This window comes from Gossypium arboreum, chromosome 5, assembly GCF_025698485.1.
Source record: "Gossypium arboreum isolate Shixiya-1 chromosome 5, ASM2569848v2, whole genome shotgun sequence".
In the NCBI taxonomy this organism is placed as follows: Eukaryota; Viridiplantae; Streptophyta; class Magnoliopsida; order Malvales; family Malvaceae; genus Gossypium; species Gossypium arboreum.
In genome coordinates this window covers 16,463,237-16,487,958 of record NC_069074.1, presented here as the reverse complement: position 1 = coordinate 16,487,958, position 24,722 = coordinate 16,463,237, and the positions used below count along the sequence as shown (strand labels likewise).

General features: G+C 30.6%; 1 protein-coding gene and 1 long non-coding RNA gene across 7 annotated transcripts; both read left to right on the top strand.

Annotated features, from left to right (window-relative positions):
* The first annotated feature begins 4,871 nt into the window (after window positions 1-4,871).
* Window positions 4,872-7,828, top strand: LOC128293265 (uncharacterized). Its single transcript, XR_008283417.1, has 3 exons — window positions 4,872-5,121; window positions 6,716-6,797; window positions 7,602-7,828. It is a non-coding gene; the product is annotated as an uncharacterized LOC128293265 (long non-coding RNA).
* A 7,188-nt stretch (window positions 7,829-15,016) lies between these two features.
* Window positions 15,017-21,065, top strand: LOC108486125 (filament-like plant protein 4). Of its 6 annotated transcripts, none has more exons than XM_053028400.1 (7): window positions 15,017-15,053; window positions 16,052-16,083; window positions 16,932-17,042; window positions 17,224-17,443; window positions 17,548-19,963; window positions 20,075-20,132; window positions 20,421-21,065. In XM_053028400.1, the coding sequence occupies exons 3-7, from the start codon at window positions 16,953-16,955 to the stop codon at window positions 20,850-20,852; spliced, it is 3,216 nt and encodes a 1,071-aa protein (XP_052884360.1). In that variant the 5' UTR covers window positions 15,017-15,053; window positions 16,052-16,083; window positions 16,932-16,952; the 3' UTR covers window positions 20,853-21,065. The 6 variants fall into 6 exon arrangements, with proteins under 6 accessions (XP_052884360.1, XP_017645455.1, XP_052884359.1 ...); XM_017789966.2 differs by having other exon boundaries at window positions 15,028-15,438; XM_053028399.1 differs by lacking the exon at window positions 15,017-15,053 and adding an exon at window positions 15,062-15,556.
* Window positions 21,066-24,722: the final 3,657 nt, after the last annotated feature.

Here is a 24,722-nt window from a genome sequence, read left to right as displayed (position 1 = left end):
CTAAACATTAAACAATGTAGTAATATATAGGAGAAAGGACAAGAATATTAATCACAACAGCCGGTTGTTGGATTCAACTAAAGAGAGCTTTAATCTAAATCTTGAATCTCACACTGTGGCTACTTATTAGTGGCACGTTCGGCAAAATAAAATAAAGGACCAAATTTCTAGCGGTTGATATTATTATAAACTCATGCCATCGTATTGTAGCTATGGGCCTAAGCAAATTATGGGAAGTTTATTGAAGAGATGGATGAATAATGTTTTGTCATTTCATAATATTGGGTCCCTCGCCAACCAAAGCCCCGAAGGATAGCAATTTTGTTATGTTGCTTCTTTCATTTCCTTGCTTTAAATTATTCATTTATTTTGTCTTTTACTTTAACGACTTCTCGTCATATTTACTTTTTTTAATATAATATTTAAAATTATTCATAATTCTTCTCTAAATTATAAATGAGAGTATAATGTCTTTAATGCACTCAAACCCACATCCTCTTACGTTGACAACAATACACATATCAATCAATTAAGAATTAATTGATCAATTTAAAATTATTAATTTCATTAATTGTTAAATATATTTTAAGAAAATAGTTTCTTTAATGATGATTTCCCATTATGAATATAATCTTTTAATGTGAATATCAATATATCACTTTTTAAACTTTTGCATCTAAAGTGAAGAATGATGTTCAAAGTATTATTTATTATTAAACATTTCAAAGTTGTTGATAGGAAGTTCAGCGTGGCTTGAGACTTTGTAGTTTTGATGGCTCGGTTTTAATTTTATCATTTGTAAATGTATATATATATATATATATATATATATATATATTTAAAGAAGCATATTTTTTTAAAGATGATGATGCCTATCATATTTTTGTAAATGTTTGTAATGTTAATAACATTTTCTCATCCGTCCAAGACATTTAATTCCATCAATGTGTAATTAAATATAGGCATTAAAATTAAGAAATAAAGAAAATAGTGAGAAATCATGTAGCCACAAAAAGAATAGAAGAGAGTTTATTATATTTTTGGTTAATTTCCAAAAAGATGTTGGATTTCATTTGTATGAGTAAAATTAAAGTAAAATGCTTCTATAATTAAGCAGATGTGCCATCATTGGATATGAAAGTTGATTTATCAATTTAAGCAATCTTTTTTTACTATTTCTTGCATCCATAAAGCATAATTGAATGGATTTGAAATGGAAATCATCCGTTTTGCAATCCAAATGCTAAGAAATTAATTTAAAAAAAAAAAAAAGAGGATAATTGATAGCCCTAAACAAGAAACAGGAAAGATAATATAGTAATTGGCTTTAATTGATACTAATATGCCTGACCCACCTCTATAATTTGCATTCATATTCTGCTATAGGTTTAGTTGGAAGGGAAAAATGAGCGCAGCTCGCTCTGGGATGGCACAGTAAAAGTGAATAGATGAGTAGGAAAAGCTCTTCTCACCTCTCTCACTCACTCACCGCTTACGGATTTTGTGTTGCGGCATCTTTCTTGTTTCCGAAAACTCACGGACAATCTTTTTGTCTTTCTGTTTATTTTGTTCTTATTACCCACAAAAATAAATAAATAAATAAACTGAAAATCCAATTCCATGTCGTAAAGTGTTTTCTTCCCTTTTCTTTTTTGTACTAAAATAAAACGTCATTTTCCCCTCTGACAAAAATAAATAATATCCAACCTAAGATTATGTTTTGTAGTCGGAATACGAAAATGTAATATTAAGGGTAATATATTAAATTATTATTTTTTGTTAATTTAGCTAGATTATCATATTCAGATTGAATAAATGTAAGATTATCTTAAAAATATATTTTATTAAATTAATTTTTTAATCATAAGTTTAGTTCCTTTATTTTTTTAATCTCAATTTCTATAAGATTATGATAGTTTATTACAATTCTTACTTTTTATTAGAATTTATTTATTAATAAGTAAATATACAAAGTTGAAATAAATTTATAAATAATAATTTTAATAATTCATGAAAATTTATTGAATTATCAACCATAATTAATATACAAAAAATAATTTATTAGAGTAAGTATAGTAATTGTAATTTTAAAATGTGGCATTTACAGTTTTACTCTTTAGGAAATTATTTTTTAATTAGTCTTAAATTTTATTGGAGAAAAAGTCCAAATAGATTGAAATAACAAAAATAAAATGTAAATTGGTCCAAAATTTAAGATTATACAACATAATCTAATATTACCTAAAAACAGCCGTAATGAGATTATATTCTATATTATAGCATCTTGACATTATTTAGGAATAAAAGATTTCGAGATGACTGGAATGTTAAGAATCCAAACAATGTAATCTTATTTTGAAATATAAAATTACAGGTCATAATATAACATTCAACAAACCAAACACACCCTATGTGTTTGATGCAATGGCGAACACATTGTACTATTAAGAAGAAAATTGGATTCGAATATTGATGATGGCATTGTTGGGAAGAACAGTTATAAACTTCTAAAAAGAAAGTTAATTTTTATGAACCGAGAAATAAATATAAAAAATATTTATTATATATTAAAATACATAAATAAAGGTCGGAGAAACTGAAATTTTAACAGAAAAAACTAAAACAAAAAGGTTTAAGAAAAATCATTAAATAACATTGTTAAAGGCAATATTTATGTAAGAAGTAAGAAATACTTCTTAGTTGATTATAAGCCACTTGGCCTTGAGTTTGAAATCAGATTCAAATAGGAGCAATTATTAAAACCATTCAAATAAGATTATGATCGTAATCTAAGATAATTTAAAAAATGAGTTGTAATGAGATTATATCCTATATTACAACATCTTGACATTATTTAGGAATAAGAGATTGTAAGGTGACTAGAATGTTAAGAATCCAAACAATGTAATCTTATTTTGAAATATAACATTACAGGTCGTAATATAACATTCAACAAACCGAACACACTCTATGTGTTTGATGCAGTGATAGACACCTTATATTCTTAAGAAGAAAATTTAGATTCGAATCTTGACGATGGCATTGTTGGGAATAATGGTTATAAACCTTTCAAAAAAATAACTTTTATAAAATGTGAAATGAATATAGAGAATACTTTGATTATATACTAAAATACATCAATAATGGTAAGAAAAACTGAAACTGTAAAAAAAAAATAATAATAAGAAAATACATTAAATAACATTGTTAAAGGCAATATTTACATAGGAAATAAGAAACACTTCTTAGTTTATTATAAGCGCTTGATCTTGAATATAAAATCAGATTTAAATAGGAATAGTTGTTAAAACCATTCAGCAGAGAATATGAATGTTAAGTTGGTTTTATCATAGGTGACCCCACCCATAACAATTTCAACCCTTGCATTTTCCAAATCTTTCCGCATAGCAGCTTCGTAAAAACAGTTGAAAGGTAAGAACAAATTTATGTAGATGTAGCTAACTTGGAGAAATAATAAGCAAGTGAAAACGGAATCCGAAGAGAAATTAACCCCGTTTTACTTTTTGAGGCACGGAGATAGGGGTGTCAAATATCTGATGTGGAAAGTTGTGGGGTGAGGGTCTCCTCCCCTACTCCAGTGGTATGTTTTTTTTTCATCTTATTCCTTCACATTCTCTTCTCTCGCACCAAAAAAAGCAAAAGGGTTTGAAATATTCCCACCTACTTAATATTATTATGCTACTTTTGTAGTTTTTCATTGCATTTTGCATAGCATACCATCTCATTTTATTTGGATTATCACCCTATATGAAGTTAATCAATTCCTAATCTTTTTTATTTCTACGGTGTAATAAAATCATAATTAAAGAAGATTGTGGTGTTTACTGACAGAATAATTATCTATCTTATTAATGGGTAAATTATATAGATAGTCATACAATTACTAACTTTTTTTAAACACACAAAATAAAAAAGTTAATAATTTTTACACTCATTTTATTAGTTTGACCATTTTAATCAATCCCGCTAAAATTACAAAAACGAACTAATGTGATAGTTTAAAAAAATTTATAATAACAAATTTAGTCCTAAACTTTTACATATTATATCAATTTAGTCACAGTTTTAAAAAATGAACCTTTAAAATTTACAAATAATCTCAATTTAATCCTAATTCTAAAATTTAAATAATAATAATAATAAATTTAAAATATAGGGCGTATTAGTTTGTTTAAATGAAAATCCAAAAGTTAGCTAGTTATTTCAATGGCAGTTATTTAATAATAATAATAAAAGGCTATCTTATTGCTGGCTGACTTGAAATTATCTCAGAATTGATTGAGAGTTAAGAGGTGAACAGCTCATGTTTCTGTTTCAAGAGAGTTTGAAAGTAGAAGAAGTATTAAATTAAAGCTCCCTCACATTGCTTAATCCTTACACTAATTCTCTCTTTTGTGTGCATGATGCACTGGCATTTTGTCTAACCTTATATGACAAGCACGACATTGACATGGTTTCTTTTATCAACATGTATTCAATTTTTTTATACAACAAATGAATATACTTTACTGTTAAATCAAAACGATGATGAAAAAAAAAACCAAAATAATAGATAATACATATTTCAGAAAGAAAAGTTAGGTGAAAAAAGCAAAAGGCAAAAATTTCAAAAAAAAAAAAAGAAAAAGAGAGGTGTAAATAAAACAAAACTGTGTCTGCGCAGGGACCCGTTACAGGAAATAAGGGTAGAGCAGCCGGGTAATAAGAAATGTGGTTGCATTCATTAACACGTGTTGCCAGAACTGTTATGGTTCCTCTAATTTCCTCGTGGTTCCCACGTGATAAAGAATTATGACAATAGAGAAACGTGTGGGCAGTGGGGGCCACATGTCTTTTCTTAATATTCTTCTTCTTTTTTATATGTTCTTTCGAACTGTATCCCCTCCTCGGATACCGTTGGAAACCTGTTGTGTTGCTTTGCTCTCATCTCCACCACGAAACCAAAGATCTATGGCGGGCGACATTTCACTCACTTTTATTTTCAAACGCGCTTCGATTCGCCTTTAGGAACGCACTTGCGCTGTCATTGGCGCTCACATGCCATCTTTCTCCCAACTTTGCCCAATTTACTTTAAGCCGCCATGTTCATCACTAAGGGAGGTAGTGTTTGAGCGCTATATTTTATTAAATAAAATAGTTTACTCTCCCTTCGCTTTAGACATATTATCACTTATATAAATTAATTTATTTTTAAAATATCAATTTTACGTTAGATATAAATTGTTTATTATGTTTTCTATATTATTTTAAATTTAAAATTTAGTATCTATATTTTAATTTTATATAATTTAATTTTTATAAAATATCATTAATTAAATAGAATAGTTGACACCCTTAATTTTAGGTTAAAATGTTGAGTTCATTTTAAAAAAATATTCGTTCAACTTATAATATTAAAACTTTTTCTTTTTGTGTTAAAAAGTGTTTTAAGAGAAATTAATACCATCATTTTAACTAACTAATAACATTATTAAAATAATATTGAGACTAAATTATGATAGAAATTGAAGTGAAAAGATTAATATAAGATTTAAGCATAATAGAGGGATAAAAAAAGAGATTTTTACCATTTTCTTATAACACAAAAGCATGTTTTAAAAAAAAAAAAGAAAAGCCCTTTTGGATATTCTTTATGTATTGTAGAGGTTTTTTTGGTGAAGAGAGAAAATGTTGCAGACAAAGTGAATGAAATATATCAGAAAAAAGAGGAAACAAAGGCTTAAGCAGATACGATGACACTAAGCACAACGACAGGTAGTGATGGTAAAATGGAGAAAGATTGTGTATGGTTGAGAGTAGTAATTAGCAATGAACAGGTCGAGAGTGTTATAATTAGAAATAACTTTTAAGAGTTAAATGTGAAAGTGCCCAAAAAAATCTCCAAATGGGTTGTGATAAGTTATGTTTATAGACGTGAGGAATGAGAGCTTCAAAGCTAGACGTTAAATGGGAACAATAAGTAAGTTTTGCAGTTACAATGGCATTGATGTTATTTTCTTAATAAAGAGTTTAAGTTGGTGGTGGTGGTAATGGTGAATAGTGAACATTGAACATTGAACATTGAACATGTAATGGCCTAAATTCAAAATTATCGGAACGGTGGTTTCGTAACCACAAATCCGATTTAAAGAGAAATTTATTTCAATATTTTTGCATGAGAATTGATATGATAGGAAAATCGTATGAAAATATTAATAGAAAAATTTTACCGATTTAGTGGTTAGTTAGAAAAAGAAATTATTGAAGAAATTGGGTAAAAACAAGGTATTGAGACCTCTATCTCGTAAAACCAAGTCGAAAATAATTTTATAAATATTTATGAAATGTTAGTAATGTGGTATTAAAATTTCGTTAGGAAATTTTAATGTTGGGGTAGTCAATTAAATGAAAATGACTAAATTATAATAGGTGTAAAAGTTGCTAGAGTGATTAAATAGCTTAAGAGTCTAATGAGAAAGGATTTAAAAGGCAATTAGACCCAAAATTTATTTGGGCTGGACGGCAAGGGCATGAAATCAGCAGGAAAATTGATAAATTAAGGGCAAAATTGAAATATTACAAAATTAACTAAATAAAGCTAGGACTAAATAGGAAATATCTAGATTTCTCTTCATTTCTCTTCAATTCCAGCAGCTAAAAACGCCATAGGAGCATTCTTTAAGCTGATATTCCATAATTTTTGCACCAAATCCAGAAGATTCAAATACGAAGCTAGATCGAGGAAAGGAAAAAGTTCGGGATTAGTAGATTTTTTTTGTTTACAAACAAGTATCAAGGTAAGTTCGTATAACTTGAATTATATTTTTAAATTGCTTGAGATTGTATGTTATTGATGTGAATATGATTTGAATGTTCATTGTATGAAAATTAATGAAACATTGATATATTTGATAAAATGGGAAGAAATCCGGTTGAATGAAAGGAAAATTCGATGGATCTCGAAAAGGAATTGACGGTAAAAGGATCAAGCCGGACGGGTGATCCTATCTGATATAACCCTCCGAAGAATATGTGTAAAATGGATTTAGCCAGACGGGTAATCCGAATTAGGTCTCAATTTAGCTTTGATGGTAATTGAGATCCAAGCTCATTAGAGTAATTGTCGTTGCGAGGATTTAGCTTGGATGGTAATCCCGACAATACTCTATGAGTTTATATTGAGGATTTAGCCTAGACCGTAATCTCGCTACAAGGTTGAGGTTCGCGGGAGTGTGCTCTCTGAAATGGAAATGTGCGCACATGAATATGATTTGACGGACCCGGAATTGTACACTAAAAGTGTATCTCTGAAAAATCCATCGAAATTTCGATAAATTCAATGGGATAAATATGAAAAAATAACAAGGAAATGGAAATTATGATATTGATGAGCTCATCAATCATAGTATATATTATTGGTACATGGAAATTATTGTACTAACTTGAATGTTGAGTTTGTGCATGTTAGGGTAATAATGCATTGAATGGATATAGGAATGTTTATTGTATTGTATTGAAAATATTAGGTAAGTATAATTCTTGTTACATGAGCTTACTAAGCACAAAGTGCTTACTCTGTTTCATTTTCCCCTGTTTTGTAGTGTTAAGAGCTCGAAGGTCGGATTTGGTCAGAAACACATCACACTATCAACCTCAGGATTTCGGTATATAAAGAAACTTTATTTTGGAAATCAATGGCATGTATAAGCTAATAAAGTAAATGTTAACGTGAAATGAATGTAAAGTTAGCCATTAGTATGGTTAACAAACTTGGTTTTGGGTATGTGATGACGTTATTTTATAAATATGCATGAATTTATCTTGAAAATATGTTGAATTGGATTGGTTGATGTGGATTGTTTTTGGTTTAAAATTTCAAGGAATGTTAGATATCTATAAAGGGGTTATATTAAGTTAAAAAAAATTTAATTCGTAAACTCCGGTAATACTTTGTACCCTATTCCGGCAATGAATACGGGTAGGGGTATTACAGAACAATGGTTCATTATGATTCTAAAAGAAGAGAGAAGCACCTAGTGTTATAGGAAAAGGTTAACATGAAACTTCCTAACTACCTCTATATCTACTCCACTAAGTTAAGCTCTCCACAACATCTTAAGAGTGAAGATAACTCAAGAACATTACTATATTTTCAGGCTACTTTTGCTTCTTCTACTCGATGAAGTAGAACTATTTGAAACACCATTATGCTGAACAATAGTTGTTCCAGACTTAAGCTATTTTCAACAAGAGTTATTCTCTGATGACGATAATCTTAGATGCCAACTATTCTAATTTGAACCCTTATTTTGAATATTGTTGTTCTAGAAGTAGCTATTTTCAAACAATGATTATTCTAAACAACAACTATTTGAAATAATAATTGTTCTTCTGAAAAAATATTTCAATGAAACAATGTTACTACTTATTTCAAGCTTTAATATCTAAAGACGTCAAGAGTCATTACTTTCAAGGTGTGAGTACTTTTTAGATCTGTATTTTAATAGAAGATATATCAAATCATTTTAATAAAAGAAATAGGAAATAATTTATATAAGAATGATCCTAAAAACTAAGGTTTTTAGGCACCAATAAAATTTTGCCACATAATCAAATTTTAAAAGACATGAAATTATTATTATACACTCATCCATAGAGAAATTATTTTATGGACCCTTCCAACCATGTTACTCATGGTTCATCCTCAATTATTTAATTATATTTCAACAATTTTTTCATGTTATTAACATATGATTTTGATAATTTTTTTACCTTGAACCCCAAACCCAAAATCCTTAATCTAGAATCCCGGATCACGAACCCGTAACCCCAGACTCTTGAACCTTAAACCCGAACACTAAATTCTAAACTTGTAACCCCAAACCCCAAACCCTTAAACCTTAAACTCGAATCATAAACCTCAAATCATTAAACATTAAACCTAAACTTAAACCTTGAACCTTGAACCTCGAATCTCGAACCCAAACCTAAAACCTTAAATCTTAAATCCAAACCCTAAACCTCGAGGTTCGAGGTTCTGAGTTCAAGGTAAAATAATTACCAAAATTATGTGTCAATGACATGGAAAAAATTACACTGAAATAACAAATATTAATTTATGGAAAAAGATTAAAATTTGTAAAAGAAGAAATACGTTTGTTTATAATTTAAAATTAATTATTTTAAGTAATTTAATTAAATTTAAATTAAGTTAGAGAAGATATTAGATATAGATGAGTGTATAATAATACTTTGTTAATTTTAAAATTTAATGGCTTGACACTATTTTATTAATCACTAAAACTATATTTTAAGATAATCTTAATATAATTTATTCTAAAACAAATAATTACTTTAATAATTGATTCACAAAATACCTAACATAATTTAAAAACTATAATTTAAAAATAAATCACATAGTAGAAACCCAGTTGCTAATAATAATTACATTATTATTTAATAAGTATGTTTTGCATTAAAGATTATTTTTTAGTTGGAAGTGAATGTGATAAATTTTAATATTTTTATAAAAAATGATAACTTATGCATACCCCAAAAAAGTAGCTGAAGTTGTAAGTTATATAACCTGGGTGGAAAAGAGGCTCTGTGTAATAAATTCCTATTTCACCTTTCACTCTCCTATATATTAAATTATGGCAAAATTATGGCAGGAAGTTAAAATGTATTTTTGAACATAATATTATAAAGTTAAAAATTAATTAAGTTATATCATATTTAAATAATATGTACTATAACTACACGAAGTTAATATTCATATTCACATTAATTTTTTTGAAGTAGTTATTTACAATTTGCCTAGATTACTTTTTTATTACGTGCTTTTTAATTTTTTTTAAAGTTGTTTAATTCTTTTTGTTTAGTTTCTTTCTTTATAATCATTTATATGTTAAATATAAATTTAATTTTAAATAGAGGGTAATTATTCTATCCATTGTTGCTAAAGTAAAAAAATAAACTTCACTAGCGAATTTAAGATAGTGCCAAGTGTCCTTTTCAATTATTTAATTATTATTTTATATGAAATTATTTGATACGCTACCAATAGAGTTTTAGACTCTACAAATAAGATCGAGGGTTGATAAGTGTTCTATAAAGGTATAGTAAAATATTTAAAAAACACATGTAAATTTTTTAAGCCTGTTTGTGAAATAAAATAAAGTACAACATTAATGTACTCAATACCCATCCTTATTTTATTACACCCTAAAACAAATGACATTATCGTAGACTCACTTTTAGAGTTTTTTTTTTACTCCAACAACAATGTATAAATTAATTTGACATTAGAATAAATTAGTTTAACAATATATAAAATAAATAACTTGTAAGAAATTATTTATAATATTTTTATAAATTATAATATATTAATATTAATATTCAATTTATGATGAAAATTTTTAAAAAATAAAATAACAATAAAATAATTTATTATAGATTAGTTAAATTTTTAAAAAAGAATTAATTACATTAATTTTCAATTTATTAATAATTTTTAAAATATATTAAAATTATAAACAAAACTTATGTTATAGCAATATTATAAATTTAATATATAAAGTTTTTAACTAAAAAAGTTATTGCTCCAGGACATTTGTATTTATTGCTGGAATAAAATTATCATGTACCTTGTTTTTTATCTCAAAATTGTAATTTTATTACTTCATAATTATTGTTCCAAAACTAACAAATGGCTCCAAATTTGTGTTAACTACTCAGTTGTGCCTTATTTTTTAACTAAAATGGTTTTCTTATTTGCTGTAGAGTTAAGTTTAAAGGTGAATACTTCTTAGTAAAGAAATAACATGTAATAGAACTCGGGTTGAGGCGGGACTTCTTTTTTATTCTAATTAAGTCCCGGTTGGGTTAAGATACCCAACCTTCGTGCTGGGGCCAGACTTGTCCTACCCTCTTCCCATTATTATTATTTTTTTCATAAAATTAAATTTAGCACTCAATTTATATTAATTTTTAAGCTAAATTTAATTATTAATCTTAAAAATATTAAATAATTTTTCTACAAAATCATGTACAATTCACGTGAATTATTATGCGAGTTGTTATATTTAAAATTTTAACATTTTAATTAATAATTTCGTTAAAAACAACAATTAGACTTTTTTAAAAAGAAACATTGATAATCAAATTCGAGTGGTTTAAAAAAGTTGAAAAACAATTTTAGTTGAGGAAAAATGAAAAAGCAAACGTTGACGATTGCACCTTATTTTTTAAAAAATATATTAAAAAGTAACATAATCATACTTGTAATCTAGTCTTTTGCATTTACTTTAGCTTTGGAATGTACAAGACAGTAAAGAAATTAAAGAAGAGGTAAATACTTAATTATAGAAAACGTTATATCCCTTCCTCTTTAGGCTTAGGTGCTCACATCTAATATTCGTATTGTTTTGTTGCCCGAAATAAAACATATTCTCTCCTTTCCATGATTCCTTTACTCTTTCATTTCCTTCCCCTATTTGTGAAATAATTAATCATGTTTAGCTGCACATCTCGCTTCATTAATAACTACATTTTCTTTTCTCTATAATTTCATGTTGCTTAGTTTTTTTTTTTTTTTTGGGGGATTGAAAATGATGTCTCAACCATCTCCCATGTTGTGAATCTTTATTTCTTGGAGCATAATTTATGACAAATAAAGCCTGTAAAACACCGCCGCGGGATTGAAAAATAAGAAGCCATTCGGAAAAACACAGTTTGCTTATGATGCATTCCAAGAAAATCATAGGCCATAGCTTTGGAATTCTTGCGCCGTTTCACATCTTTCTAAATCCAAGTAACATCTACTTTTTTCTTTTAAGGGCATTAAGAGGTCAAATATGTTTCTAGGTTTAAAAGGACAAATGGATATACAGATTGATTTGTGTGATTTAGGTGTTGAAATAATGCATTAATCAAATAAGGTAAATATTCAGAACAGTGCAAAATACAGTGATTATAGTATTTATTTGAACTCGATTTGATTAAATTATGCTTTTATATTTTTGTTAAAATATTATTACGAGATAATATCTTTTAAGAATATCTAATATTAGAAAAATATACCCATTTTAACAATAATACATCATTACATAATCATTGTCTAATAAAATCTAGTGGATTAGTTCACTAAATATTACTGTAACTCCATCTTATCCCGCTTACCAACTATTACTTAGTGTTATGCAGGGTATGTTTCAATCTTTCTTTCTACTTACCCATTTCGCTTATTTATAATACTTTTTTATTATTATTATTTTAAAATATAAAAACAAAAAATTTTAAAATTTCCAAAATAATAGAAAAGGAAAGGGTAGCCCCTAGCTACGCCCCGCAGAGTACTTCATCTGAAGGAAGCCTTGATAAGTTAATAGCATGCTGAACACATTAAACCATTTATTGAAGCAGCCCCTTTACACATGGAATAATGTATAGTTTTTTTTGTTGTTACAATAATGGAAGTAGAGAAAGACAAAGGATATTAAATATGTGACGACTTCCATCATTTCTAGCTACCCTTAAATTTGTTGTCAGCTAGAATAAAAAAAAAAAAAAAAAGGCCCCATTGCGTATGTAGAGACTGACATATTACCATTTACCTTGAAACAAAGCTTTGCTTTTATTTAAAGTTATGGTTAATACAATTTGGCAATAGGAAAAAGTTGGTACGTAATTTTCTCATGAATAGAATTTTAAACGTACATCCAAACATAAAAGAAAGAAAAAAACTTGCATGTGACTTCAAGAGCCCTAAGCTTTGCTTTTGATTAAATTTGGTGACGTTAAATATGGTATTAGTGAGTGAGAAATAAGGAGCGAAAGAAGAAAGGAAAGCCCCACCTCATGTCCCTAGTTCCCAGTTGTTGGATACGGTTTTTTACGTTTACAAGTCAAGGGAGTTTATGGCAGGGCTAACCAGGTCCACTTACTCTTCCTTTTTTGTCCCTTTTATCTTTTAATCTCTCACCTCCTTTTCTTTCTTCATCAACGTAGCTTTTTTTTTTCCCTTAGGGTAAAACCTCATCATCCATTACCAATTTAATCTTTGTTCTCAATTTATATTCATGACAAACAAGAGTTTTATTTTTTTCAATATTAAAGTTCTGATTTTCTAATCCAACATATATTATTATATCTCTACACCTCTCAGACACATAGCACCCTGAGAAACTATTTGAGAGACATTTGTGGATGGCTCTCCGCCTTGCTTCGCCTAACTGGTAACAATAATGTGGCCAACTACCCGCACGCCTCATCCCCATAAGACCACCCACTTTTTAGTGGGAATGCACTCACCATCAAGAGAGGACCATTGAGGCATGACAATCTCGTACTACCTCAACAAATAGAATGTTAGAGTACTACCGCACTTAATGACAATCGACTTGCCACTTGGCCGACCACATAGGCAAGCCACCATCCGTATTGTCAGTGACAAGACACTACTAGACACGAGGCCTTCCCCCTATAAATACCTTGAGGAATGATGAAGAAGGGATCTTTTTCTCGTCTAGCAACCTTAAGCCTTTATCCTCAGCACTCTATCTCCCTTACCTCTCCAACTACCTTTGCCCTAATCTCTTACTCTAACTTTCCGCCAATCTAGGTGAATCGGCTTCCTTGTCACAACCACCTTCTCCTACTTCCTCTCTTGTTGAACACTTGTATCGACACATATAAAACTTAATTATAGTCGTAAATTTTCTTATATTAGTTATCCATTAGCGTGGTTATCTTGTAGGTAAAAGTATAAGTAAATAATGGGAAGTAAATCATTTACATTAGTGTAAAATTTAAGTGATTTTATATTTTTTCGTAACTTTTTATACCATTAATATTTTAACAATTTAATTATCATATTTCATGCTCCATTGACATATATTATGCATGTCAAGTTTGACATAGATTTAAATTCTATACCTATTTTTACGTAAAAAAACTTTCATTTGTTAAATATATATTAATATAGACAATATTTTAGATCGACACGATAAATATATCGATTAATTAAAAATCTACATGCATACCAAGTACAAATATATTAATAAATTCAATTGTTGAATGGCTAAAATATTTTTGTATAAAAGTTATAAAAGATATAAATACACTTAACTTTTAAACCAAACCAATATAAGTGGATACCTTCCTTTAAATTAAAATTAAACCCAAATAAATACAAATAAATAAATAAAAAAGTCAAGCCATACCTGAGAAAAATGGATGGAGAAACACAACCGCCACCGGTACAAGCCTCTTGTCATGGGCTCTAGCTCATTAGATCGACTAGTTAAATTGGTGCGTTGTAATCGCCCGCAACAATTGTGTTCATCCAGGAAATTCATAAAGCCGATAATAAGTTAAACCTCTTGACATTAGACGTCGACAAAAGGAGTTGGCTTGGAGTTGAAAAATGGAGTCACCAAGGAAAGAGTCATATACCACGGGGTCTATATTTCTAGGCAAAGTTAACCCACATTGATAGTGTACCCCTACCAAAGATTAGGGGTTAGCATTTAATCAGGCCTATATGCCAAACTAACAATAATTCACATAGTGTATGACAAACAATCACCCATAATTTATTTATATAATATATTTGTTATATGGGCTAATTTGTGTATGATCAAATCAAACAGCAACATTAAATTACGTGTTCCAAGCTCAGACAAACCGAAATATTAGAGGTGGGAGATATGGTGATACACGACAGCAGATGCAGCGGCGGAGCATGGTAACAGACCCGTATTGAATTAAACCTTATGAGCTGTAGTGACGGTGGTCCATAGTAACACATACAAAACACAAAAACACAAAAACATTACTTTCCAAACATCGCATACAGCTAAGCTGTTGCTTCTACCAAAAGAATACAGACTCCTTTGTCATTATTTATTTTCCGTATGGGTAACTTGGTCTAATCACTTTTTAACTTTTTTCGTCCCAAATTATCGCAACCATAATCTAAAAGATATTTATCATAATTACAATCATAATTATAATTAGATTTAATTTAACATAAAATGGGTTTGAAAATCCCGGTAATTTCAATCTCACCAAAATTTCCTTTTTTGACATTTAAAATATAACGGAGTATTTCTGAATCTTGAGGGAAGAAAACGTGATTAGTTTTGAAACTTCAGCAAAAAGCGACACCTAAATCCAGAATCATTTCCACCTTACCCAACTCCACCACCACAGCACCTGCGCTCCTCCTCCTCCTCCTCCTCCTTCGCATCGATTGTCATTTCCATTTGCCATCATTTCTTTCTCTTTCTCCTAACGTCAACATTTAGAATGACACAAAACAACAAAATAGAAAAAAACAATATATACATTAATTTGGATCTTAAAAATCTTTAAACTGCAAAACAACTCTTTCTGCATTTTCAATCTTCCTATAGTAGAAAGCTAATTTTTCTCGAGGTAACTCAATTTTATGTAACAATGCGAGTTATAAGTTTGTTTTCTTATTTTTTCACTTGTTTGATTCAATTCTTTCGGTTTAACGATGAATGCTGGTGGTGAAACAGAGTAGAATTGCGTAAATGGAAATTTGAAATTTTTTTTTTTAAATTTCTGCTTTTGTAATTTGGTTTTTTGATTGGAAGACAGTTGTCGGTTTTATGCAGAGTAAAATGTTTCCTTTGAGATTTTTTTTTGAATATCTTTTTTGTCGGTGAAGTTTCCTGTTTTCGGATTTCTTCCATTTCAAGCCTTTTATATTCTGTTCCTCTTCTATTTTTATTTGCTAATTTAAGTTCATTTCTCAGTTCAATTCCAAACTTCTCCTCTCTCTTTTTCTCAGCTTCAATCCTTTATCTAAATACCTTGAGTAAATTCCCTTACCTATCGATATCTATCTTGTTTAATTGATATAAAATGACGTTTTGGTTCTAAGATCTTTAGCTCTTTGAATAAATCTTTTGCATTCGAAATGTAGCTATGGATGAACTTGGTTGGTTTGAAAATGCTTTTCTCATCTGATTCAATCGCAACACTTGAAAAACTGACGATCTTACTTGTTTCACTGTTTCAGCCCAAATCATTGGATATATACTTTTATATAAGGTACCGCATGTCTGACTCCATTTGTTTGTTCTATCACTGTTCTTCTTCTTCTTTTCTTTTTAAGTTCCGAATCACTGCAAACTCCTACTTGCTGTTTTTCGTTAGTAGTACAGCCTGCTTCGAAAGTTTTCAATCTGCAAGATTTTTGTTCCCCTGACGTTACGTTCTGTTTGGTGGCTGAGAAAATGTAGGAGGAAAGAGAAATAGGCTTTTGATTTCTGACAGCTATGTTAATATCATTTCATCAAAGTGAATTCTAATTCACTACCTAAACCAGAAAAATTAATTAAATGCGAATAGAGACGGAAATGAGAGTTTTGTTCTCTGGATTTCATGGTAACAATAACGAATATAGACAATTATTTCTGTTTCATATCTCAACAGCGTTCCAATTCTTAATTGTTATTATTTTTTCCTTTGTGAATTTGGAATTTCTGTGGGAGGATTGCTTCAAAGTCCTTAAAGGCATTTAGTTTAGTTGAACTCTGCGTGTGTTTTCCAGGTTGAATAGATGAGGCAATTAGCTGTCACCCGACATTGTTTCTATTTACTGTCTTTGAATGTGCCTTCAAAGAAATTGAATTTGGTTTGAAAATTGTTTCTATTTCAATTTTTAAAAAGAAGCATGTTGGAACCTAACTGAGAGTACTACCCCTAACGTGACCTAAATCAGGCGGCTGCAATGTGTAGCCTTTTGTCATATACTATGATTTTTGGGTGGGAGAAAGCCTGGGATGTCTACTTTTTAGCCATCAACGTTTAACTTGATATTAAGATATATTGTCTCAATTAGCTTCTTTGCATTCTATATTTTTGTCTGAGCTAATTAAATGGTCATCTTCCCTTAGTCTATAAACCCGATTTAAGTAATGGATCGCCGTTGGCCTTGGAAGAAAAAATCATCTGATAAAGCTGCTGCGGCCGTCACTTTAACTTCAGCTGCATCTCAAGGCGATCAGGTACATTTTATATTTTACTTAAACTAAAACACATCAACGTGGTTGTTTGGAGAAATTTATGGGTTTTTAATTCATAGTACATTATCAAAGATGGAGCAGAGATATGGATCTGCTTTTCATCTGAACTGTCGAGCTATTTTATCTGATATCAATTTTTGTGGTAATATTTTTTGCTTGACAGGATACCTTAAAAAAGCTCAAGTATATTCAGGTATCCGTAGAATCATATTCCCACCTTTCTGGCTTGGAGAATCAAGTGAAAACATACGAGGAACAAGTTCAGAGGTTGGAGGATGAGATTAACGACTTGAATGAAAAGCTCTCTGCAGCAAACTCGGAGATTACTGCCAAGGAAGACCTGGTGAAACAGCACACTAAAGTTGCAGAAGAAGCCGTCTCAGGTTAGTCAATGCTCAAACCTTTTAAATCTAATGTAAGACTACAGTGCTTCCAACTAATCTTGTCCTGAATTATCCCTCAACATGTGGTGCTGGTTTTGATGTAGGTTGGGAAAAGGCTGAAGCAGAGGCCTTGGCATTGAAAAATCATCTGGAATCTGTTACCCTTTTGAAGCTCACTGCTGAAGAGAAGGCATCACATTTAGATGACGCTCTTAAAGAGTGCATGCGGCAGATCCGAAATCTGAAGGAAGAACACGATCATAAGTTGCAAGATGTCGTAGCTACCAAAAACAAGCAATGCGAGAATATTAAGCTTGAGCTTGAAGCGAAGATAGCTATTTTAGAGCAAGAGCTCCTCAAGTCTGAAGCTGAGAATGCTGCAGTGTCACGGTCTTTGCAAGAACGTTCTGACATGGTGATCAAGATTAGTGAGGAAAAATCACAAGCTGAGGCTGAGATTGAGCGTTTGAAGGGGAACATTGAATCGTGCGAAAGGGAAATAAATTCGCTCAAGTATGAGATTCATGTGCTTTCCAAAGAGGTAGAAATTCGTAATGAAGAAAAGAATATGAGCATGAGGTCTGCTGAAGCTGCTAACAAGCAGCATATGGAGGGTGTCAAAAAGATTGCAAAGCTAGAAGCAGAGTGCCAAAGACTGCGCGGTCTTGTGCGGAAAAAGTTGCCTGGCCCTGCTGCACTTGCCCAAATGAAGTTAGAGGTTGAGAGTTTAGGACGGGATTATGGGGATAGTCGATTCAAGAGGTCTCCTGTCAGGCCTTCTTCTCCACATCTGTCCAGCATCAGCGACTTCTCCATTGACAGTGCACAGAAATCTCATAAAGAGCAGGACTATTTCAGAGAACGTTTATTGGCCATGGAAGAAGAAACAAAGATGCTGAAAGAAGCTTTGGCAATACGTAACAGTGAACTACTGGCTTCGAGGAACCTGTGTGCAAAGACATCCAGCAAGCTCCAAACTTTAGAAGCACAACTTGCCATCAGCAACCAACAAAGAAGTCCTTCAAAAACAATTGTTCAGATTCCTACAGAGGTTTACTCCAGCCAAATTGCTAGCAATCCACCAAGTATGACTTCTGTGTCTGAAGATGGAAATGATGATGATAGAAGCTGTGCTGAGTCATGGGCTACAGCTTTGATCTCTGAGCTCTCACATTTCAAGAAAGAAAATAGCACTGAAAAGTCGAGCAAATCTGAAAATGTTAAGCACCTGGACCTCATGGATGATTTTCTTGAGATGGAGAAGTTGGCGTGTTCGTCAAATGATTCAACTGCAAATGGTGCGACCATTGTTTCAGGTTGTAACAAAGATAAGATATCTGAAACTGTTAACGGTGATGCTTCAGTAGAGATTTCTTGCAGGGAACTCCAGTCTGAAAAGCAGCATGATCTATCACCACCAGTAGATCATGTATCAGATGCAGACAAATTGCCTGTTATGAAGCTTCGAGCACAGCTCTCTTTGGTGCTTCAATCAATGTCTAAGGATGCTGATATGCAAAAAATTCTGGAGGACATCAAGCATGCTGCACAGGATGCATGTGACACCCTGGACGAGCGCTCTGTCAATGGTGTCTCTGAAGTGAATGGCTTTGATGGCACATGCAACGAGCATGCCTTTTCTGGAGATGGTAACTTAACTGGAAAGAAAGCAAGTGCTATGCCCCCACGTGATAAGGTGAAATCTGGAACCGCGCAAATTATAAGTCAAGAATTAGCTGCTGCAATTTCTCATATTCATAACTTCGTACTGTCCCTCAGAAAAGAAGCAAGGGCTGTTGATGACATATCTTTTGATGGAAATGGATTAAGCCACAAAATTGATGAGTTCTTTGTCACCTGCAATAAGGTCTTAAGCAGCAATGCAAGTTTGGATGATTTACTTTTTGATCTTTCTACTGTTTTAGCCAAAGCCGGTGAACTAAGATTCAGTGTGCTTGGCTACAAGGGTAATGAAGTGGAAATTAATAGTCCTCATTGCATAGATAAGGTTGCTTTACCCGAGAATAAGGTAACTCAAGATGATTCATCTGGTGCGATATATCAAAATGGCAGTGCCATCATTTCAAATCCAGCTTCCAATCCTGAGGTTCCTGATGATGGAAACCTGGTCTCAGAATATGAATCAAAACAAACGAGCAAATTCTCTTCTGAAGAGTTCAAGGAATTAAAGTTGGAAAACGAAAACATGGCAAGGGATCTTTCTCAATGCACCGAAAATCTGGAGATGACCAAGTCTCAGTTACACGAAACTGAGCAGCTTCTAGCAGAAGCTAAATCTCAATTGGCTTACGCTCAAAGGTCAAACAGCTTGGCTGAGACACAGCTCAAGTGCATGACAGAATCTTATAGATCACTTGAAACACGTGCTGAGGAGTTAGAGACCGAGGTGAACCGTCTCCAGGTAAAAATAGAAGCTCTTGAAAATGAGCTTCAAGATGAAAAGAGAAGTCATCAAGATGCTTTTGCCCGATGTAAGGAACTAGAAGAGCAATTGCAAAGGTAAGCATTGAATTCTCTGTTTTATTTGTTTCATCGCGTTGAATTCTCTTTTATATGCCAGTTTATTAACACAAAATTCTCTCTAACATAATTGTTTTCCATTGCTTTTAGGAATGAGACCTGTTCTGTATGTTCTTCAGCAGCCAAGAATGACGTCAAGAACAAGCAGGTAAGGCTATATTTCATCATGTGTTCTTAAAACCTGTCTTTCCGGACCACTTTGAAATATAATTTTACGGTTAACAAATACCAAATACTGGTGCATCAAGGACCAGCAGAATACTTTTATGTTGTCCCTAGCAGAGGTGGTGTTATTGAAACTTTTTTTATTTTTGCCCCTTTAAAGTTGTAATTTTCATCCACAGTTGCTCTTTCATGGTTTTTGCTGTCCGTAGTCTGTTGATAGGCTTTGTCAAATACGACCGATGAACTTAAACATCGTTTATCTCGATGGCAGGAGAAAGAATTAGCAGAGAAACTAGCGGAATGTCAAGAAACCATATTCCTTCTTGGCAAGCAATTAAAAGCTTTCCGTCCTCAAACAGATATAACGGGATCACCCTTCAACGAGAGGAGCCATAAGGGTGACGATGGACCCACTACCAGTGGCATCAACTTGCAGGATTTATATCAAGCAAAGATGGACAGTATCGCTGCTGCTGCTGCTTCTGGCATTGGAAGCAGAGGTGGTGCAGAGTCTGCCCTGGAGTCAGTTAACACACCAAGCAGCCCATATAATAGTGAAGCAAACTCTTTGAGAACACCCATCAAATCAAAACACAGGTTTACAACATCAATGTCTTCATCTTCTTCTTCTACCCCAACTCCAGATAAACATTCACGAGGCTTTAGCAGATTCTTTTCCTCCAAAGGGAAGAATGATAATTAAATCCGCAAATGGAAGTCGTTGATTGTGGAGGTCACTTGCTAATAATTTCAAGTGCTGAAATCGTTTCTTAGGTTGATATCTAAGTAATTTGTAACTAATGAGTAATGACCGTATATGCTATCCATATCTGTTTTCTCTTCTCTTTTTTCTCCTCCTCCCTGGAGTTTCCCTATGTAATCGACATATAAATATAGTTCTAAAGTGTTCATTAAACGATACTATTTATTTAATACTCCGTTTAATCATTTCAAGAAACAAAAAAACAGAGAAAATAAGTGTATATATATATATTCTCTCAATTGTTTCTTGATAGGCGAAGAGATTGACCGATTTCCATTACTAACTTAATGTTAAAAAAGACTGAGTCATAGCATGTAATGCAACATAATAATCGATTTAAACATATGAACAATCTAAAATAAGTAGTATGTTTGAAAGTGCTATTTATATTTTTTAAAAAGACCATAATATATCTATAAAAGATTAAATTGTAAAAATTTTAAATTTTAAGGGACTATAACCATGAGCTCTACTAGACTCCGCCATTGATGTATTACTGTTTCATTGAGCCCTATTTGTAAGTAGAATATACAGTCTGTAGATTATGGATGAAGCAATTCAATATTTGATGGATTGCAAGTCTCAATACAGATTTTGGTCCCCTCCTGACCTCTTGGCCTCTCACTCATTTATTATAATAGCCCACATTCAAGTTATCATGTGTATATATAATCTGTTTATATAAGTCTAAACTACAAATTAACTACTAACAATGATGGTTGATCAAAACATTCGTTCTAATATTTTTAATTTTTATTTAAAAATTTCGTTTAAAAATATTAAATTTTATATTATTAAAATATTTGAAACAATAGAATTTTAATTTAAAACTTTTAATTTGACAAATTAAGTATAGGTTTACAATTCATATAGTATTTATTTATTTTATATATGAAATTGAATATTTATCATTGAGAAAATTAAAATTTTACTAACAATGTATGATACTTTAATTGATGTTATAAAAATATAATTAAAATATATAAATAATTGATGAACTATTAAACATTCAAATTTCAATTTAAAAATTACCCTTAAATTAGAAAAGTTAAAGAAACAAACATTATACCAAAACCTTTTAGTTTGATATTATTTGTATCTTAAAAATGATTATGTTATTAAACGCAAAAAAAAAATTATATCATTTATATTAATATTTTTTTATAAAATTTTAAATTTATATATAATTAGTCGATTGAGTCTTAACTTAGTTGGCATCGATATTATTGTTAATGTAGGAAAACGTGAATTTGAGTACGTTGAAGCGCATTATCTTCCTATTTAAGGGTTTGAGAGGGGATATGAGTTGCGTTAAACATTGTATCAAAAAATATAATATGATATTTTATTATAGTGGGACTTCATGGGATTCTTTTTAAATCAATGGTTATGGTTAAACAAGAGAAATGAGAAGACTATAATCATTTGATCAAACCATGTCAGAAATTAAGAAATTGTGTTGGTGACTTGGAACTTGTTAAAATAGATACTGAATACATTACTTTTCGCTAAAAATTAATGTTGAAATCGGTTGAATTGATTAAAAGGTAAACTTATATTTTCCAATTTAAATCCTACATGATACAATCAACAATTGATATTTCTTTTTTCCTTTTTATTTTAACTATTGATTTAATTTGATCTAATGGGATCTTATTGTAACAATATCTTTAAATAGATTAAAAAAGAAAAGAAAAAGAAGATGAAAATATTTCCAATATATGCAGCAGAAACTGATTCAAGCAGGCCCAAAGGTGCTTTTCTTTGCTCAATTATTAACAGTAAAACACAGGCCTTTGGGCATAGGCGACTTGCCTTGAGAGTTCAAAACAAAGGGTAAATATATATTTTGATACCTGAATTTAGTTTGAAGGTTTAATTTGGTATTTAAAGTTTCATTTGTCAAATTAGGTATTTAAATTTGGTCTTATGGGCTTCATAGTTCAAATTGGTTCAAATAAATAAATATCAATTTAGACCAAACAGTTCAGTTCATTTACCAATTTGAATCAAAAAGCCAAATTCATGTCTCTAATTGGACAAAAAAAACATTGGGTACCAATTTTAACCCTGAAATAAAGTTGTAATACCAAAATATATATTTTCGTTAAAAGAAAATAGCATGCATACAAGCAACAAGTATTCAACTTGTTTTGATTTTTAGTTGCTTTCATTACATTAGTGAATAAATAAATGTTAAATTTATTAGTAGCCATTCAATTATTAGTATTTTTTTTTGTCATTCAATTATAAAAAGTTGCCAAATAGTCACTCAACTATTTAATTTTGTCTTTTTCTGTCACCAGCTGACTAACGATGGCATTTTTCAAATCTATCTCGAAACACAATTAGTAGTATCTCGAGACATACTAACTTCAAAGCTAAAAATCTCAAAATAATTTATGATTTGTCTCGAGACATAGAGATATTTGTCTCAAGACATAAATTTGAAATTTGATATTTAAGTTCGGATTCGAGTCCTAACTCAACATTTGACTTTTCTTAAATTGCGAGTATGATTGATGATTAAATTGGTTAATTGCTATATTATGTTTTAGATTTTATGATTATGAAATGGATTGACTTGAGTTACTTTGACAACGTAATGCAACATCACATACTTAAATCTACTGACTAAATAGAATATGGGACGTTATATTTTATCTTATTACATTTTAGTTACTCATATATCTATGCTTTGTATTTCTTTTATTCTATTTAATAATTAATTAAACATAATGTTTATAATGTATTCCAACTTTAAAATATAATTATTAATTAAAAAAAACTTATTATAAGTATGTCTGCTGGTTATCAATGTTTGAGTTGCTAATTAGAACTTAGAACACTCCAACCAATCCCAAAAGACCGAGACAAATGGAAGAACAAACAGGCAAGAATATTAAGTTGCTCATTCAAAGACTGAATATTATATACCAAATTCATTTGTTGAGTCTCTCTCTATATGTATATATTAGTTTCGAAGTCTAATTATTGTTTTCTGAATGCATGATAATCTTCATGGACAAGCAATTTTCAATTTCGTAATGATGGAAAAACATTTATCAGAAGTTCATTATTGTCGAGGTTGACTGAAGAGAGTTGACTATTTAGCTTCAAACTTCTTTTTTTTTGGTCAAAACAATCATAAATCACTAATAGGAGTCAAACCCATATTTGAACTTTTTAGCTTATGAACCACTCTCGAGTCTGTTTGAAATATTTTTAAAATATTTATTGTATTTTAATAGTTGCAGAATAAAGATTACATCACTTAATTAATAATAAATATTATGATTACTTAAATAAATATCTATTAAAAAATGATGTTTATGACTAAAGATGTGATTATCCATTGAGTAGTTTTGTTCCTAGGAAGTGACATGGCACTTCCTATAAATATATGTGAAATTTCATTTACATAACACACCAAAAAACATAGAAATAAAGTTTTTTTTTTCTTCCACTATCTTTTATATTCCTAAATTATTCTATAAAGAATTACAACAGAAATTTTTTATAGAAATTAATATCCTTGTTATGCTCCGCTCAGTGTTCAGTGGATTGTTTCCATCAATGCAAAATGTAGGTAATCATTGGGCTTTATTGTATCCTCGAGATTCATTTGCCAGTAGCTCTTTTGCACTAGTGACTGTATCAATGCTACTTTTGTCGATATCCATCATCATAATACCATGCTTGTAGTGGCATGTAAATGCGTAGTAAACAAACAAGCCTTCTTTAATATCTCATAAATTGCGAAACTAGAACCTTAAAATTGTTGGTGCGTGGGAATAAAAATAAACTTAT

Bases quoted from the DNA above. Each gene is read 5' to 3' on its own strand.
- LOC108486125 (XM_053028400.1), top strand. From the start codon at position 16,953: ATGGATCGCCGTTGGCCTTGGAAGAAAAAATCATCTGATAAAGCTGCT. The intron at 17,043-17,223 runs GTACATTTTATA...TTTGCTTGACAG, and splicing joins CTGCATCTCAAGGCGATCAG to GATACCTTAAAAAAGCTCAA. The intron at 20,133-20,420 runs GTAAGGCTATAT...TCTCGATGGCAG, and splicing joins ATGACGTCAAGAACAAGCAG to GAGAAAGAATTAGCAGAGAA.